This window comes from Equus caballus, chromosome 10 (genome assembly GCF_041296265.1).
Source record: "Equus caballus isolate H_3958 breed thoroughbred chromosome 10, TB-T2T, whole genome shotgun sequence".
Classification (NCBI taxonomy): domain Eukaryota; kingdom Metazoa; phylum Chordata; class Mammalia; order Perissodactyla; family Equidae; genus Equus; species Equus caballus.
In genome coordinates, this window is record NC_091693.1 from 18,393,407 (window position 1) to 18,414,045 (window position 20,639).

The 20,639-nt window shown below is 39.3% G+C and overlaps 1 protein-coding gene across 1 annotated transcript; it reads left to right on the forward strand.

Moving 5' to 3' along the window:
- The first annotated feature begins 1,003 nt into the window (after positions 1-1,003).
- Positions 1,004-19,337, forward strand: LOC100050329 (sulfotransferase 2A1). Its single transcript, XM_001487910.5, has 6 exons — positions 1,004-1,279; positions 2,475-2,683; positions 5,307-5,433; positions 13,202-13,296; positions 14,724-14,904; positions 18,281-19,337. The coding sequence occupies exons 1-6, from the start codon at positions 1,144-1,146 to the stop codon at positions 18,391-18,393; spliced, it is 861 nt and encodes a 286-aa protein (XP_001487960.3). The 5' UTR covers positions 1,004-1,143; the 3' UTR covers positions 18,394-19,337.
- Positions 19,338-20,639: the final 1,302 nt, after the last annotated feature.

The window sequence follows — 20,639 nt, forward strand, 5'->3', positions numbered from 1 at the left end:
ATAGGTCAGAGGGAGAAAGTCAAATACCATATGAGCTCATTCGTAAGTAGAAGATAAAAACAACGACAACAAACACATAGAAACAAACATTGGTTTGGTGGTTATCAGAGGGAAAGGGGAGAGCGAGGAGAGCAAAAGGGGTGACAGGGCACATGTGTGTGGTAATGGATTCTACTGAGTCTTTGGGTGGTGAAAGTGTGGTAATCTACACACAAATCAAATTACATGATGATGTACACCTGAAATTTATATGATATTATAAACCAATGTTACCACAATAAAAATAATGATAAAAGTAATAAAACAAAATAAAAAGACCCAGAGTTCATGTTGCAAATATGCCCACATAGAAAGGGGGGACAGTAAACACACAGTAGAGAAATCTGACAAATGTTGCCTCAGCCACGTGATCAAGGTCAACATCAACAGTGATAGTCACGTGGACTGCAAGTACCCCTGAAATGTTGTGCTGAAAATGGTGTTTTATTTCCATGATCTTCCTCCTCAAAACCCATAAGCCCAGTCTAATCATGAGAAAAACCCCATCAAACCCCAAAAGAGAAACTTCGCTGAAATACCTGACCAGTGCTCCTAGAAACTGTTAACGTCATGAAAAACAAAGAAAGTCTGAGAAACTGTCTCAGCCAAGAGGAGCCTGAGGAGACATGACGACTCAGTGTGATGTGGCCTCTGGATGGGATCCTGGCACGAAGAAAGGACATTAGGGAAAAACGAAGGAAATCCTGATAAATAGGGACTATGGGAACTCTCTCTACTGTCTTTGCAATTTCTCTAAAATTCTAAAACTGTTCTAAAAATTAAAGCTTATGAAAAATGTTTTTAAAATTTGCCCGCATTTCTACATGATTGGGCTTGTTATTGAATTCCTGGTGCCCTTTCATGAATTCAAGCTCAGATTACCCCAGAATGTCTTGGAATAACTTCATGGTTGCTCAATACGATCGACCTTTGGACTCTCTATCAAGATCCACTTTTCTTTATCAGCAGGCACCTCCTCAATAAACTGGGAGAGATTAAGAATTGTTTCAGCTTTGTGTAAAAGCTGGTCTCCCAGAAGCTGCCACAACCTCCAACAGCGGCTACAGCTGAAACTCGAACACCTGGAACAAAGAGCTCATCACAATGTCAGATGGGTATGTGTGGTTTGAAGGGATACCTTTCCCTTCCATGGGTTACAAACCAGAAGTCCTGAGAGAAGCACGGGAGAGTTTTGCGTTGAAGGATGAAGATGTCTTGATACTGACTTACCCCAAATCAGGTAAGGAAGCTGGATCAGATGCTGGGGCAGGGTCTGGCCATGTGCCTCATTCACTCAGTAGACCAGTGGAGTGATTTTCGTATGTCAGACAATGAGTGATGCTCTGGGGGAATAGAGCTGGGCCCTGACGCCATTTACATTCAGACAAAAGGCTTCCTCCAGGCAGTTACACAGTAAGATGAGTGTCCAGAAGGGTAATCTCAGGTATCAGGGGAACCAACCGGAGAGACTCCTAAGGCAAAGTCTGGTGTTTGTACAGAGGAGTGGAGGAGGATGACAAGTGAAGAAATAGGAAAAAAAAAATGTAATTATGAGATAATAGATACGTTAATTAGCTTGATTGTAGTCATCATTTCACAATGTATACACAGTTTTTCTTTGCGAGTTATACCTCAATAAAACTGGGGACGGACTAATAAAGCAACTGTCACCGCCAAAAAAAAAGCAGAAGAAAAAGCATCTAAATTGAGATGAAACAATGAATGTGAAACTATTTAGTGAAAAGGGGTATTTTCAGGTAAAGATATCAGCATGGACAATGGTCAGGAAGTGGAAAAGAGCCTGGAAAATTCAAGGGGCTGAAAGGATGTGGATCACATTATATGAGGGGAGATGGGGTGAGGGACTGAAAATGGGGCAAGCACTGAGGCTGAAGACATTGGAAGTGTCCTGGTGGTGAAAAGTCAAGGGCAGTGGGAGTAGGTTAAAAGGATTTAAGCAAATAGCCAAAATTTAGAAGCAACCGAAACACCACTGACAGATGAATGGATAAACAACATGTAGTATATACACATAATGGAATATTTTTCAGCCTTAAAAATGAAGTCCTGACACACGCTACAACGTGGTGAACTGTGAGGACATTGTGATGAGTGAAATAAGCAAGGCACAGAAGGACAAATATGGCATGATTTCACTTCAGTGAGGTGTCCAGAGAAATCAACTTATCAAATTAGAAAGTAGAATGGTGGTAGCCAAGGACTGGAGGGAGGGGAAACTGGAGAGCTGTTGCTGAGTGGGGACAGAGTTTCAGTTCTTCAAGATGGTTGCACCACAACGGGAATTTACTTCACACTGCTGAACTGTGCACTTGAAAATGGTTAAGATGGTGCACTTTATGTTGTGTATGTTTTATCACAATTTTTTGAAAAGTCAGGTTAAAATGAGTGACCATCATTTTTCCTTCTTTATCCAGGAACAAACTGGTTGATTGAAATTGTCTGCCTGGTTTACTCCAAGGGGGATCCCAAGTGGATACAATCTGTGCCCATTTTGAAACGCTCACCCTGGGTAGAAGTTGAGTATGGGTATAATTTACTTAAGGATAAGGAAGGCCCCCGCCTCATCACCTCCCACCTCCCCATCCAGCTCATCCCAAAGTCTCTCTTCAACTCCAAGGCCAAGGTCAGTGTTCAATGGTCAAGATAAGTTTGATGAATGCTTTCCAAACACTAATGTACCTGGGAATCCCCTGGAGATTTCGTTGAAATGCAGCCTCATTCAGTAGATCTGGGGTGGGCCTGAGATCCTGCATTGGGTGTTCCAGGGTCCATACTTGAGTACAAGGGTATAGACCCCTCCGCAGGTTATACCACCCAGATTTAAACCAGAGGCAAAGTGAAATGATAATGCCAGAATCTTAGAAAACCACGTTTTACACCCAACCTTAATTTATAACTGTGTTGTACACAAGATAACCCCACTCTGTGGCTCTAAAAATAATTAGCCAATCTTCATTAAGTAAATGCCTTCCACCACTTGGGTAGAAGCACCAGACATCGAGTTGCCCAGGTGGGAAGCAGCCCATTCATAAATCAATGCCTAAATCCAGGGAGATTGTTCTGGCACCGTGTCTGGTTTTTCTAACCACTATGTCTCCCCATATACAACTAACTATTGAGCTCGGCAGCCACACGAACCTCTCATGGTGCCGACAGATGGTGCCCAGGAGGGACCATGTACACCCAGGATCTAGCATATCTCAGACTGTTTTTAGAAACAGATGTTCCTGGAAGCTGCTCATTGGTTTGAGATTTTTTTTTTTAAGTTTTATGCCTAAATTAGATTGTGAAGCTTAGAATAATTGTTTCCTTTCTTGCAAATTTCCCAATGTGTTGCAGCACAGTGAAGTTTGTTTTTTAACCCATCACTTCCCAAGCTTGTTTATAATACACTCATTTATCTGTGTCGTATGGGTGTTTGTCAAATCCCTGCATGGGGAAACTGAGGCCTAGAGAGACCTGGGGCCCAGAACAATGTCACTAAGAAAGTTGGTGAAGAATCCAGAGTGTAAGTCAGATGTTCAAATGCCATGTGCTCTTCCATGTGTGTGTCCATGTCTGTGCACTAATTGTAAGTGTTAGCTTGTTCATCTTTACATGTGTACACAACTGGGTTAACTCCTTGCAGGACATTTGTTCTTGTCAAAAATGTGCATAAAATATTTGGTCCATAAGACATTTAGTCCATGCCCAAAGTGCTTGCCATTTATTCCTGTCCAAGACATCCATGAGCATATTCGGTCTCTGCCCAATGTTTTGGGCATAGACCAAATATCAAGGACCTTTGGGTGTGGGGACCCAATGTCTCCATGGACATTTTGAACAGGATCAGATATGACCAAATATCAAGCAGTTTGTTGTGGACCCCATGTCTTATGGAAGCTTTGCACGGGACCAAATATCTGCTAAGCAGGTAACTACCTTCCAGATCCAGATTTAGAACATTTCCACTCCCCGAGAAAATTCCCTCATGCGCCTCTCCAGTCAATGCCCACCCACAGAAGTGACCGCTCGCCTGACTTCTAACTCTATAGATGAGTTTTGCTAGTTCTTGTATTTCATAAAAATAGACTTATACCCTAAGAAGGCCTGCTGTGTATCTATGAATATAGCTCAGTTTATTCATCCATCTCCTGTGTATCTATGAATGTAGCTCAGTTTATTCATCCATCTCCTGTGTATCTATGAATGTAGCTCAGTTTATTAATCCATCTCCTATGTATCTATGAATGTAGCTCAGTTTATTCATCCATCTCCTGTGTATCTATGAATGTAGCTCAGTTTATTAATCCATCTCCTGTGTATCTATGAATATAGCTCAGTTTATTCATCCATCTCCTGTGTATCTACAAATGTAGCTCAGTTTATTAATCCGTCTCCTATGTATCTATGAATATAGCTCAGTTTATTCATCCATCTCCTATGTATCTATGAATATAGCTCAGTTTATTCATCCATCTCCTATGTATCTATGAATATAGCTCAGTTTATTAATCCATCTCCTATGTATCTATGAATGTAGCTCAGTTTATTCATCCATCTCCTGTGTATCTATGAATGTAGCTCAGTTTATTAATCCATCTCCTATGTATCTATGAATATAGCTCAGTTTATTCATCCATCTCCTGTGTATCTATGAATGTAGCTCAGTTTATTAATCCATCTCCTATGTATCTATGAATGTAGCTCAGTTTATTAATCCATCTCCTATGTATCTATGAATGTAGCTCAGTTTATTCATCCATCTCCTATGTATCTATGAATGTAGCTCAGTTTATTAATCCATCTCCTATGTATCTATGAATGTAGCTCAGTTTATTCATCCATCTCCTGTGTATCTATGAATGTAGCTCAGTTTATTAATCCATCTCCTATGTATCTATGAATGCAGCTCAGTTTATTAATCCGTCCCCTAGGAGTGATCTTACAATCATACTCCAGAAATATAATAGCACTCACCTTTTAAAACCTTTAGTTGCTTCCCATTCTGAGTAGACTATGATATCCAACAGAGAAACGACAATGCTTTCCTCTTCCGCTTTTATATTCTTAGCATTACTCCAGTGACTGGTTCATAGGAAATTAAAAATCTACAGTTGGTTAATGAATGCAGTAACCAACTTGTTAAAGGAATGCATTGATACTTAGGGATTTTCTAAGAATTGATATTTCTCCATTGTTATGAAGATCAAGAAGGATGGGAAATGGCTGTATTAATTTTTTGCTATTCCGTTTTTCTCTTTCAGGTGATTTATCTCATCAGAAATCCCAGAGATGTTCTCACGTCTGGTTATTTTTTCTTTGGGGCTTCAGCTTTTGCTAAGAAACCACAGTCAATGGAGGAATATTTTGGATGGTTCATCAAAGGAAATGGTGAGTGAATGTAAAATACGGAAGCTGGGGCATTGTCAGAGGCCTTTAACAGACCTCATTTTACACCCGACCTGAGATCTCTACACCTCAGCATCCTAGGGCTATAAGGCTCCATCACCATTGGATCCCAAGTTTTCAAATTCCACACTCTCTCCTGCACAGCAGCAAAACCCCAGCCCGTCTCTCAGCTTGCCCCGTCATCAACCATGCTAGCCATCTTCTCAGTCTCCAGGGCCTGTCTAATGCTAACAGGGAGGACTCATATTCTTCTCTTCTCTCCCAATTTGTGACTTTCTGTTTTTTGTTTTGTTTTGTTTTTGAGGAAGATTGGCCCTGAGCTAACAACCAGCACTAATCTTCCTCTTTTTGCTCAGGAGGATTGGTCCTGAGCTAACACCTGTGCCCATCTTCCTCTATTTTATATGTGGGACACTTGCTACAGCTTGGCTTAATAAGCGGTGAGTAGGTCCTCGCCCAGGACCCAAACCGGCAAACCCTGGGGCACCAAAGTGGAGCACATGAACTTAACTGCTGTGGCACCGGGCTGGCCCCTGTGATGTTCTGGAACACAGCTTTTCATTGGCTTCCTGGCCAACACGATGCTGACTTTACACCACATTTTAGATGCATCTGTCTAAAACTCCCTTAACCCTCTTGTCCTATCTGTCTCAAAAATGTATGCATTGGGGTCGGCCCAATGGCCTAGTAGTTAAGTTCTGAGAACTATGATTTAGCAGCCCGAGTTCAGTTCCAGGCGCAGAATTACACCACTCATTGACAGCCACGCTACAGTGCTGACCACATACAAAATAGAGGAAGGTTGGCACAGATGATAGCTCAGGGCAAAACAAAAAAAGATATGCATGCATTGCTCTAGGATCTCTATACTTTTAATTATGCAGAACTTCTAGACATTCTCGGATGCTTCAAATTTTGCAGTTTTTCTCTAGACTATATGATGAGTGTCTTATCATAGCTGTGATATAGCTCCTTAGCTTGAGCTGTGTTTCTCTAACAGCCCATAGACCTCTTCACTGGAGAGAGCCATGGAGACCTCCAGTTCAGTGTCTTCAAAACTGAACACATTTCCCACTCCCCCATGCCCCTCACCACTTTCCTTTATCTATTTATTATCCAAGTCCCACAACCTTGATTATTTCCTCCTTCGAGTCTCTGCTGAAATGTCTCTGTATTTGTGGCAGTCTTCCTTTTCAATACTATACATCAGAGCATCCTCCCCGTCTCTATTATCTTCTCTCTTTTTGTTCTTAGCATTCATCATCAATGAGTATGTATTCTATTTAGTTTTTTTGCATGCGTCTCCCAACTAAAATGTAAGCTTTTGGAGTTGTTCCTTCTTGGCATCAGGTTCTAGAGCGGTGCTCGCCACATAATAGCAGCTAATACACCTTTGCCAAATAAGGAATGTTTATTTGCCACCCCTTCCATTGGTGCTGTATTAATCAGAGCCACTGTTACTTTTCACCTGGATTCATGTAACAGACTCGTTGTTGGTGTCCACACCTCATGCTCTTTGACCCTTTGGGCTATGTTGCAATCATCTGTTAGACATTGAACGATTCACATTTCCCGAATTGTTTGCCCGCACCATAAAGTCCAACTGGCAGTGCAAAGACCGGCAGTTGTAGCTCTCGTTGAGCTGATCCTGGCTGAACTCTTCAGTCCTCTGCCCTACTTTCCTTCGGTTTACTCTTTCAGAAAAAAGGGCAAGAGTGAAATCCTGTGGTGGAAGCCCGGACATGAAGAAAACAACTCCCTCATCGATGTTACATTAGATCCTGCCATTTGGTGCATAGAGTAGTCTGAATTGTGCTTCCACTGTCACAGGAATCCAGGAAAGTCCAATCAATATTGGCGGGTGATGAAGATATATCCTGTAAACCTCACCACTGCCTCAATATCTTGCTTTCTGTCCCTTAACACTCACACAGAGGCCTCATCTTATCCAGTCAAGAACCACCAACACTGAAATCTTTTTTGTTATCAACTAATATCTATATCCTGACTTTTCTGCAGCCCTGTAGAAGGCCAGTCCAAACCTTTCCCCATACCAATGAAGAAAGTCTGGGAATTTAAGTCCCAGGAAATATTGTCCTTAGACCCAAGCAACAGGAGACCCTGCTCTGGACCCCGAATCTTAGAGCAGAGCTCTGGATCATACACATTAACCAAGCGTTAGGGGGTCCCCTGCTCTGGACACATTGCCTTCCCAGCAAGGTAAAGTCTATTGGATTCCTAGAGCTTGCAACCCTTTCATCACCCATGCTCTGGGAACCTTGAACCCTAGAATTTCCATGCAAAAGACCCCACGCATGTTCTCATTGCCTGTGTGGTCCTCTCCTCTCCTCTGGGTCCTATCTGTCAAAGCATCATGATTACTGCTAGATTAGGCTTAGCCAAGGGGACAATCAAAATGAATGAACCATAATTGCTGTTTGCAAGCATCGCCGACGCCATTAGTTGGTCAATTCTTCCCCTAAGCCTTTGGATGTCCAAAGTTAGAAATTAAATGAGGTGTTTCAGCTTTAAGTCTGATCAGAATAATGCTTCTCCGGCACACATGTGCGTGACTTTCTTTGTGGTTTATACACCTGAGTGCAGAACTGCTAAGGCATAGCAAATATGAATTTTCAATTTAAAAAATAATATCAAACCATTTTCCAGAGTGGTTGTGTCAACTTATACTCCCAGAAAGAGCCTATGAGCGTTCCTGTGACTCCGTATCCTCAGTGACTCTTGTTATTGTCGTTATTTTTGTGATTGTCATTATAGGAATTGTACAGAATAATTAGTGGAGAATTGGCATATTTTCTTTGTTTATCTCTTCATTTATAGACATTGTTTATCCCTCCTTTTATCTAAAGGTCTTTGAATGACTTACTGGTCTTTTATAACATTTTTCTTTAAGGAACTTGGAACTCTTTTTGAGATGTATTTCATTTCTTCCACATTAATGACATCTTAAAATTACATTTTCCGGTTGTTTGTGCCTGATTTGGGGATGAAACTGATTTTGAGTATTGATTCAATATTTGCCAGTCTGAATGCAGGTTCTCTTTGAGTTTCCATGAAGTATAAATATAACCTTTAAGTAATTACTATTATCCTCATTACTAATACACATATGTTGTCTTTATTTTTTCCTCTCTTATCTCATTGGCCAGGGCTCTGGGACAATGCTGAATAGAAGTGATGATAGGGGTAACACCTACCTTGTTCTTAATTTTAAAGACAATTATTTTAAAATGTTATATTTTGGGGCCGGCCTGGTGGCATAGTGGTTAACTTCACACACTCCACTTTGGCAGCCGGGTATTCAAAGGTTCAGATCCCAGGCACGGACCTACACATTGCCCATCACGCCATGCTGGGGCAGTGTCCTGCATACAAAATAGAGGAAGATTGGCACAGATGTTAGCCCAGTGACAATCTTCCCTAAGCAGAAAGAGGAAGATTGGTAATACATGTTAGCTCAGGGCCAATCTTCCTCATCAAAAAATAAATAAACAAATAAAATGTCATATTTTAACTCCATTGAGAAATAATTGAGAAATATAACTGTATGAATTTAAAAGTTGTTATTTGATATACCTATGTATGGTGTAATGATTATCAAGAATAAGATAATTAACACATCCATCACCTCACATAGTTAAATCTTTGTGTGGTGAGACTACTTAAATGTACTCTCAGCAACTTACAAGGACATAATACCAAGTTAAGTATAGTTACCATACTACACATGGAACCATCAGAAATTCTTCTTCTTATAACTGAAAATTGGTAGCCTTGCACCTTTCTCTCTCCATTTCCGTCTCCCCACATCTCCTGGCAACCACTGTTCTATTCTCTGTTTCTAGGAAATCTGTTTGTTTTGTATTATGCATTTAAGTGATACCATATAGTGTTTGTCTTTCTCTGTCTGACTTATTTCAAGTAGCATCATGCCCCCCAGTTCATCCATGTTGTCACAAATCATTTTTATTTTTATTATTTTTATTGTTTATTTTTATATCTGAATAGTATTCCTATACATATATATGTCATAATCATGATCCATTCATCCATCGCAGTACATTTAATTTGTTTACATATGTTAATTATCGTAAATAATGCTGAAATGAACATAGATGTGCAGATGTATCTTCAAGACACTGATTTCAACCCTTCAGATATATACCCAGGAGTGGGATTGCGGGATCAATGGTAGTTCTATTTTCAAACTTTTGAGGAACCCTCATACTATTTTCCTAATGGTTGTACCAACTTACACTCCCACCACCAGGGTATAAAGGATTCTCATTTCTCCACATCCTCAACAATGTTTATTTATTGTCTTTTTGATAACAGCCATCTTAACAAGTGTGCTGTGAAATCTCACTGTGGCTTTGATTTGCCTTTCCTTGATAATTAGTGACATTGAGCACCTTTTTCTATACCTACAAGCCATTTGTGTGTCTTCTTTGGAAGAACATCTATTCAGGTCCTTGCCCTTTTTTAATTGGGCTATTTGACTTTGCTATTGAGTTGTATTAGTTCTTTATATTTTGGAGATTAACTTCTTATCAGATGTACGGTTTGCAACTATTTTTACCATTCTGTAGGTTGTCTTTTCAAATTACTGATGGTTTCCATTGTTGTGCAGAAGCTTTTTAGTTTAACGTAGTCCCACTTGTTTATTTTAGCTTTTGTTGCCTGTGCTTTTGGTGTCTTAGCCAAGAAATCATTATCAAGCCAATGTCAAGGGTCTTTTCCTTATGTTTTCTTCTAGGAGTTTTATGGTTTCGGGTCTTACATTTCAGTCTTTGATCAATGACAAGTTAATTTTTGTGAGTGGTGTAAAGTAGGGGTCCAGTTTCATTCTTTTTCATGTGGATATCCAGTTTTCCCAACAACATTTATTGAAGAAACTATTCTTTTCCCATTGTGTGTTCTGGGTGCCCTTGTCAAAAATTGGTTGACTATATATATGTGGGTTTACTTCTGGGCTCTTTATTCTGTTCTGCTGGTCTATGTGCCTGTTTTGATTCCAGTACCATGCTGTTTTGATTACTGTAGCTTTGTAATAATCCTTCAAATCAGGGAGTGTGATGCCGCCAGCTTCGTTCTTCTTTCTCAAGGTTGCTTGGTCTATTTGGGATCTTTGGTGATTTCATACAAATTTTAGGAAATTTTCTACTTCTGAAAAGATACCATTACAATTTTGATAAGAATTGAATTGAATCTGTAGATTACTTTGGATACAATGAACATTTTCACAATATTAACACTTTCAACCCAAGAACACAGGATATCTTTCCATTAATGTGTCTTCTCGATTTCCTTCACCAATGTCTTACAGTTTTCAGCATGTAAGTTTTTCACCCCCTTGGTTAAATTTATTTCAAAGTATTTTATTCCTTTTGATGTTATTGTAAATGAGATTGTTTTCTTAATTTCTCTTTCATATGTTTCATTGTTAGCAAATAGAAACACAACTGTTTTCTGTAAGTTGATTTTGTTATTAGAACTTTAGTAAATTCAATTATTAGTTCTACCAGGTTTTGGAGAGAGTCTTTAGGATTTTTTGTAGATAAGATCATGTCAGCTGAAAATAAAGTTAATTTTGCTTCTTTCTTTCTGATTTGGATTTTTTCTTTCCTAATTGCTGTGACTGGGATTTCTAGAACTCTATTGGATAGAAATGGTGAGAGGGGACATCCTTGCGTTTCTCCTGATCTTAGAGGAAATTCTTTTAAATTTTCACCATTGAGTATAGTATTAGCTATGGGCTTCTCCTATATGACCTTTATTATGATGAGCAACGTTCCTTTTATACCTGATTTATTGAGAGTTTTTAATCATGAGAATGTTGAATTTTGTCAAATGCTTTTTCTGTATCTACTGCAATTCTCATAGGATTTTAATCCTTCGTTCTGTTAATGTGGTGTATCACATTAATGATTAGCATATATTAAAACATCCTTGCATCCCATAGTGTCTGATCATATTAATGTGCTCTTAAATTCAGCTTGCTGATATTTTGATGAGGATTTTTGCATCTATATTCATCCAGAATATTGGTCTGCTGCCTTCTTTTCTTATAGTGTCCTTATCTGGCTTTGGAAACAGGGTAATGTTGGCCTGCTAAAATGAGTTTGGGAGTGTTCTACCCTCTCCAATTTTATTGAAGTTTAAGGGAATTGGTTTTAATTCTTTTCAACATATTTCCTAGAATTTACAAGGAAACCATCTGGTCCTGGGCTTTTCTTTGTTGGGAGATTTTTGATTTCTGATTCAATATCATTACCAGTTATTGCACTATTCAGATTTTCTATTCCTTCGTGATTCAGTCTTGCTGGTTGAATGTTTCTAGGAATTTATCCATTTCTTCCAGGTTATGCAAATTGTTAGCATATAATTGATCACAGTAGTCTTTTGTGATCCTTTGTATTTCTGTGGCAACAGATGCAATGACTCTCCTGTCATCTTTTATTTATGTGAGACTGTTCTGTTTTTTTTTAGTCTAGATAAAGGTTATTCAATTTTATCTTTTTAAAAAACAAGCCCTTAATTTTGTTCATCTGTTCCATTGCTTCTTGTCTCCATTTCGTTCTTTTTTCTTGCTGTGATCTTTGTTATTTCCTTCCTTCTGCTAGCTTTGAGCTTGGGATGTTCTTCTCATTCTTGTTCCTGAGGTGTGAAGCTAAATTTTTTATCTGAGATCTTTTTGCCTTAATGTACAAGTTTATAGCTATCAGAGTTCCTCTTAAAACTACTTTTGCTGCAACCCATAAGTTTTGATATGTTGTGCTTCCATTTTTCTTTGTTGTGTGGTATTTTTTTATTTCTGTTTTAATTTCCTCCTTGACTCATTGGCTTTTCTTTTATCCTGAATTTACTTTATTTACTCATAAAGTATAACTTAGACTAGCTCTCTCATAACAAAAGTGGTAAATCTTCTCAGCATTTTGTCTGAAAATGTCTTTCTTTCATGCTCATTCTTGAAAGATAGTATAACTAAGTAGAACTCTCAGTTCATAATTAACTTCCTGCAGGACATGAGAGTTGAGACAGGCTCAGGTATGGGAGACAGACATTAAAAATTTTGAACTGGTTAGTCTACTGGGGATAGAGTGAGAAGACTTGTCTCACTAGAATATAATGTAAAATATAGAGAAAACAAATTTTCAAGGAAACATGCCTGAAAATTTCCTGAATTGATGTAATCTCAGTTTAAAGAACCACACCTAACCTCACAAAGAATTATTACAAGTTAATCTTTGCCTAGTTTCTAGGAAAGTTGTAGTAGCAAATAGTAGATAAAATCTGAAACCAGGAGAAAGACAGATGATATCCAAAGAAACAATAATTACAATAGCAACGTGAAGGGAAGAAGACAGAAAAATATCTTTAAGGGCTCTGGAAAAGACCCATTAAACAAAAATTCTAAACACCGAACAGATTAGTGGCAGGAAGAACACCATTCCTAAGGCCACATGGCTCTCCAGACAGGATCTTCTTAGAGACCCTTGAAAACTGGTACACAGCCTGCTCCAAAGGAACAAGGCTCGTTACAGGGTAAATGCATGATGTTGGATAATATTTAACCATCTTTACTCTCATTCATTCAGCAAATAGGTAGGATGGACCTAAATGTGCCAGATATTGTGCTGTTAACTGTGCCCAAAAGAGTGAACATAATAGATGTACCCTTGCTTTCATCAAGTTTGTAAATACCCCCTCTTTCTACCTCCCCAATATGCAGTGCCATATGGATCCTGGTTCGACCACACTCGTGGCTGGATGTCCATAAGAGGGAAGGAGAACTTCCTGATACTGAGTTATGAAGAGCTGAAACGGGTAACTGTGGTCCTTATGGTTAGCACACACCTCTCACCACCATCTCCACTCCTCTAACTTCCCTCCCTTCCTCTGTGTCTCTATTCCACCTTCTCAGTCAAAGTTGAGCCTTGTGAAGGGTCATTAGGAGTGAGAAAAGCTCCCTGTCTTCATTGCCCTGCTTCTGGTTGACACTGCCCAAGCTCAATGCTCTCCTTCTCCATATGTTCTGCTTTGTTTCATCTTACAACATTTAAAGGAGCTTTTTCACAAATACAATGGCTTTTGCTCACACTGGCAATGGTTCTAAAGTTTCGAGGGGTAGGATACAAGATGCCGCTGATAACCTAGTGGTGGGAGGGCACTGAAGAAGAAGACGGGTTTAGTGAAAAAAGTGTCCTTACAGAGATGTCTCCAACTGCCTGACACCCAAGATTTACTGATAGAAGAAAACTAAGTCATGAAATCAGTCTGTGTAGTTATTCTGACAGGCCAAGTACTAGACTGAACAGTAACGGGCAGGAGAAGCGGTCAGATGATGCTCGAAACCAGGAAGGGGGATTAAACCATTGCAAGAAGAACTTTACCTATTAATGCTGTCCCAGAGAAAAGAAAAGATGATGTAAACACATGCTTTTGCTTCTGAGAAAGAATTAGTTTCCATCCTCTTCTTCTGGCTACTCTGTCCAATCCCCTGTGACCTCCACATGAATTTCATTTTCACTGAGAAGGCTTCTGTAACAAGTTTAACTCCCTCAGGTACATTACACTCCAGTAATTATGCTTTCAAGCTACAAAATAAACCTGTATTGGAGGAATTTCTACAGTTGAGTGTCTTCTGCTTAGATCATTAAGAGGGCGCATGGGATAAAGAAACATTTTCAAGCATTATATCTCTTAGAAGACGGTCTATGACTCAAAGCAAAGTTTTTTGTTTATAAGACATTTTTTAATAATCTCCAAGGATCATGAGTCAAGTACTAATTACTGAGATGATATTGTGAACCTCTGTGTGTTATTCAAATGTTAGTTATATAAAATGGTAAGAATTGATGGCACAGCCAAGATTTGAAGTCAATCTCTTTGATCTTTGTCAAGTTCTCCCTGAACCTCTCTTCAATTAATCCTCATCATAATTGTCTAGAAGCCTTTCTACAAGTCTCTTCAGAAATCACCGGGCCTGTATTTAGTTTTAAGGTATCCTGAAGTCAATTATCCTGGGAAATCCATGTGGATCCTGCATCTTTCTACCCTTGGTGCTCCTTCCTCTTTACATTTTCCCTTCCTTCCTCCTAGTTGCAACCAATCAATCGCTTCCTGCTTCTCACGTTGTTCTTCTCTTCCTCCCTCCTCTCCTCCTTCTCGTCACATTGTTGTTTCCTCATTCTTACTTCCTTGTGCATGTTCTTTCTATTTCATATCCTCTCTCTTGTTTTTACTTCTCCTAGGACACAAGAAGCATCGTAGAGATGATAAGCCAATTCCTGGGCAAGAAATTAGAACCAGAAGAACTGAACTCCGTCCTGAAGAATAGCTCCTTTCAGGTCATGAAAGAAAACAACATGTCCAATTTTTCCCTCCTGCGTGGTCAGTTTTTAGATGAGAAGAATGGAATACTACTGAGAAAAGGTAAAAGAAAATGCTCTGACTTCAAAATATATCAGAATATGTGGAGGACATACTGGTGATAACAGCAGAGCACTAACAGTTGGGACTAAGGAATGTTTGAATTTATCAAGTCTAATTGCTCATCCTCCAAAGAAGTTCTCAGGTGCCATTATCACAAAGTCTCTTTTCACAGCATTGATGTGGGCTTCAGGCAATGGTAGGACGTTGACTAGGCTGCCGTGGTCATCTGACTTATGAGAGGTCTTCAGATTCTCTCTCCTCAGAATTTGACACGGGGCATGTCCATTACACAAACACTGACCAGGCTAATTCACTACTCCTGCCAACTTGCCAGCTGGGATTGCCCTGGGAAATGAGGACAGGATTGGAGATGGTCATGTTGGTGTTACCGCACTGGTGATTTAGCACAGGGAACTATCCTGAACAAAGAAATACATGCAGAATGAGTCAACTGAGGAAAGGAGAGGCGAGACTTTTTTTTTGCATGTCAGGATATCAGAATCTTTGAAGTATAGTTGTTAACACTAGAACAGTGAAGGTCTTAAGGATGACCTCAAGCTCTAATGGGCTTTGTGCAAACTTGACTCATTCCGCCATTGCTAATACCTTGGTGCCTCACAGAATGTGTTTAAAGATGTCTTCATATCCAAAATGTTACGGGCCGAATTGTGTCCCCCCAAAATCCATATGTGAAGCACTAACCTCTAGCAACTCAGAAGGTGAGTATATTTGGGGACAGGGTCTTTACTGAAATAATTAAGTTAAAATGAGGTCACTAGAGTGGGCCACAATCCAATATGACTGAGGCCTTTAAAAGAAGAGGAAATTTGGACATGGACACACGCAGAGGAATGAGGACGGGAAGACATAAAGGAGGACAGCCATTTATGAGCCGAGGAGAGAGGCCTGGAACAGCTCTCTCCTTCGCAGCCTCAGAAGGAACCGACTCTGTCAAAACCTTGACCTCTGACTTCCGGCCTCCAGAACTGTGAGAAAATGCATTTCTGTTGTTAAGCTGCCCAGTGTGTGGTGCCTGGTTAGCAGCCCCGGAAAACGAACACACAAGAGTTTGGGGAGATTTCTAAGAGCCGAGGACTAAGGAGAGACATGAACAGAAAGCAACATCAAAAAGTTTTCCAGGATTTCCAATGCAAATCAAAACTACACTAAGATATCACCTTACACCCGTTAGATTGGCAAAAACATCCAAAACCAAGAGCGACAAATGTTGGAGAGGTTGTGGAGAAAAAGGTACCCTCATACACTGTTGGTGGGAATGCAAACTGGTACAGCCACTATGGAAAACAGTATGGAGATTTCTCAAAAAGTTAAAAATAGAAATACCCTATGACCCAGCCATCCCTTTACAGGGTATCTATCCTAAGAACCTGAAATCAGAGATATCAAGAGTCCGTTGCACCCCTATGTTCATCGCAGCATTATTTACAATAGCCAAGATGTGGAACCAACCTACATGCCCAGAAACTGATGATTGGATAAAGAAGATGTGGTATATATACACAATGGAATACTACTCAGCCATAAAAAAGGACAAAATTGGCCCATTCACAGCAACGTGGATGGACCTCGAGGGTATTATGTTAAGCGAAATAAGCCAGTCAGAGAAAGACGATCTCTATATGACTCCACTCATAGGTGGAAGTTAGTATATTGATAAGGAGATCTGATTGGTGGTTACTAGGGAAAAGGGGGGTGGGGGGAGGGCACAGAGGGGGAAGTGGTGTACCCACAACATCACTAACAAAAATGTACAACTGAAATCTCACAAGGTTGTAATCTATCATAACATTAAAAAAAAAAAGTTTTCCAAGATGAGCAGGATTTAGAACTTGAGGCCCCTTCATAGAAACATTAGATTCTCTCATCTGGACTGATATTTAATAGGGGGCCGCCATATTGAATTTACAGGGATTCTGGTGCCTCAAGAGCTCTTTCTAACTTGTCAAATTGAGAGGAGTATAATGGATACATGAGCCTAAGAAATCAATAATAATAAAAATTGTCCTAATAATGAAGATAATGATGAGCATGAGAGTAACAGTGGATGTTTCTAGGGCACCAATTATTTATTGGTCATTCTGTTATATCACTTCTATGCATATAAGTTAAGAATATGTAATTTACCTTTTTATGTATTAATTTATATACAGTATATTATTCTCATATATTTATTTAATGTATTAATTTTGTAATATATTAATATAATACATAAATAGTAATGTGTATGACATAGAAATAATAATATAATTATATCATTAATAGTATGGCTTCTGGTGATAAAATCTTTGGCTTCAAATCCACATCCATCACTTTCTGACTGTGTAACTCTCCAAATCCTTTTTTCCCTCATCAGTAAAATGGAGATAATAATAGCACATTCCTCATTCTTTTAGTCTTCTTTTCAACAAATGTTTGGTACAAACTATGTGTCTGTGACTCTCTGAAACACTCAGTCTTTGGCAATTTAAAAAGAAAAGCATGTGACTTTCTAAACGTTACATATATTGGAGATTCTTGCCACACACACGCACAGGAAATACATAGAGCAAATCATATGTGATAAGTGTTATGAAACAAAATACAGCAAGGAAGGGGATTTACAGTTTTAAACTGGGTGGTGGGAGAGAACCTCACTGGATGTTGAGTTGGAATAAAGATGTCAAAGAAGCAAACCAGGAAGACATGGATGTGTCTGAGAGAACAGCCTTCCAGGAAGAAAAGGCTGGAAATGCACACAGCCTGAGGGGGCGGAATGTGTGAGGCAGAATCAGAAGACTCCGTAAGGGAGTAGAGTGAGCAAGTGGATGGTCATAGGAGATGACAGTCAGACAATGACAGGGAACAAATCACCTGAAGCCATGAGCCCTCTCACTGGGTGAAACCAGAAGTCCTTGGAGAACCTGAGCAGGAAGGGACATGATCCGGCTTAGGTTCTCAAGGAATCAAGATGGCTGCCATGCTGAGCTTAACTTATAAAGGAGAAAGATCAAAAACAGAGAGACTAGTCATAGATCTAACACAATAATCCATGTGAGACATGATGTTGGCTTGGGCCAAGGTGGTAGAAATGGAGGTGGTGAGAAGTGGCCAGATCCAGGATGTATCAGAGGATATGGCCACAGTTTTGCTGATGAATTGTATAGAGGATTTGTTGGGAGAGAGGAGAATATAGAAAATTGTTTCCAGGCCAGTGGAAGTGTCATGGGTATGATTTCCAGGCAGTATAAAGGCCCACCATTGAGCCATCGGTCATTCTGCTCTATTGGCTACAATTTCCGTGTCAACTGGAGGAGATGTGTTGGGGACCTGCGACTTACACCCAGATCTGATCTGAGTCTCTATTTCATGTTTGTAGGCATTACTGGGGACTGGAAAAATCACTTCACGGTGGCCCAAGCTGAAGCCTTTGATAGAATATTCCAGGAGAAGATGGCAGATCTTCCTCGAGAGTTGTTCCCATGGGAATAGTGTTCAAAATCTTCTATATCTTACATCAGTCTTAATATTTGTTTCCTGTCCTTGTATATGTGCATGACTAGAGATAATTGCATAAAACCTGAATTTCATCCTGGAGCCTTGAATTGTCAAATCCTTGCATCTTTGAGGACCTGACTGTGAAGAATCACTATGGGACCCTTGATTCACTTTGTGGCATACCAGCTCTTAAAAAAATGTTTCTAACATTTCAAACCTACAGAATGATACAGAAATAATATATTACCCAAAATTGTGTCAAAATTTTTTAATAAAATAAAGAAGCAGTTAAGGCTGCTTCTCTCTCGATTGCTTGTACCTCCACAATTTATTAATATTCTGACCTTAATGTATATGATTCCCAAAATAGAATTATTCTCTAGCTATGTGGTGTTTGACCATAAATAATATATGGTACTTATGGAGGCTTTTAAAACTTAGATAAGTGGCTTACTGTATAATGCATTCATCAACTTAAATTTTCACTCAGTATTTTCTATTTGACTTTCATCCATGTTGATTATATAATTGGTTCAGTATTTCTTATCGAGAGTTGTAACATAATTTAGTGATCAATTATCCTGTGGATGCACTTGGGTTTCTCCCCACCAGTTTTCCCCTATTTAAATCACTGTCTTGGCCTAACATATGATCGATCCTGGAAAACATTGCAGGTGCACTTGAGAAGAATGTGCATTCTGCTGCTTTTGGATGCAATATTCTGTCAATATCTGTTAAGTCCCTCTGGGCTAATATATACTGTAATTTCAACATTTCCATGCTGATTTTCTGTCTGGTTGATATATCCATTGTTGAAAATGAGATATTGAAATCCCCTATCATTATTGTACTACTGTCTATTTCTCCCTTCAGATGTGTCAATATTTGCTTTATACATTTAGGTTCTCCTGCATTGGGTGCATAAATATTTACAAATGTTATATCTTGTTGGATTGACCACATTATTGTTATATTATGACCTCCCTTGTCTCTTATTACAGTCGGTCTTAAGGCTGTTTTGCCCATATAAGTATAGTTAGCCCTGCTTTCTTTTGGTTTCCGTTTTTTTTTTTTTTTTTTAAGATTGGCTCTTGAGCTGCTAACAGCTGTTACCAATCTTTTTATTTCTTCCCTCTTCTTCTCCCCAAAGCCCCCCAGTGCATAGCTGTATGTTGTAGTTGTGAGTGCCTCTGGAATGCCACCTCAACATGGCCTGGCAAACGGTGGCATGTCTGCACCCAGGATCCGAATCAGTGAGCCCCCTGCTGCTGAAGTGGAGCCTGTGAACTTAACCACTCGGCCACGGGGCTGGCACCTAAAGTCATAATAAATTTAACAAGATTTAAATCATATAAAGCCTCCTTTGTGAACACAATGGTATAAAACTAAAATCAACTACAAGAAAAACAAGAAAATTTACAAATATGTGGAGATTAAACAACATGTTACTGAGCACTCTGTGGGTCAAAGAAGAAATCAGGGGGCCAGCCCTGTGGCCGAGTGGTTAAGTTCACACACTCCACTTCTGCAGCAGGAGGTTCACTAGTTCGGATCTCGGGTGCAGACCTACACACCGCTCATCAAGCCATGCTGTGGAGGCGTCCCACATAGAAGAACTAGAATGACCTACAACCAGCACATACAACTATGTGCTGGGGCTTTGGGGAGAAAAAGAAAAAAAAGGAAGATTGGCAACAGATGTTAGCTCAGGGCCAATCTTCCTTACAAAAAAAAAAAAAAAAAAAAGAAGAAGAAGAAATCAAAAAAATAAAAAAAAATCTAGAGATGAATAAAATTGGAAATCCAATATATCAAATCTTATTGGATGCAGCAAAAGCAGTTCCAAGAAGGAAGTGTATACCTATAAAGGTCTACATTAAGAAATAAGATCTCAACTAAACAACCTAACTTTGCTCCTCAAGAAACTAGAGAAACAAGAACAACTAAGCCCACAGTTAGTAAAAGGAAGCAAATAACAAAGACCAGAGTGGATAAATTAAAAATGGACTAAAAGTTTTGGCCAATAAAAAAGATCAAAGAAACTAAAATCTGGTTGTTTGAAAAGAGAAACACAATAGACAAACCTTTAGCTAGACTCACCAGGAAAAAAAAAAGAGAATTCAAGTCAGTAAAATTAGAAATGAAGGAAGAAACATTACAAGTGATACCACTGAACTACAAAGGATCGTAAGAGACTACTGTGAACAGTGAAATGCCAACAAACTGGACAACCTAGAAGA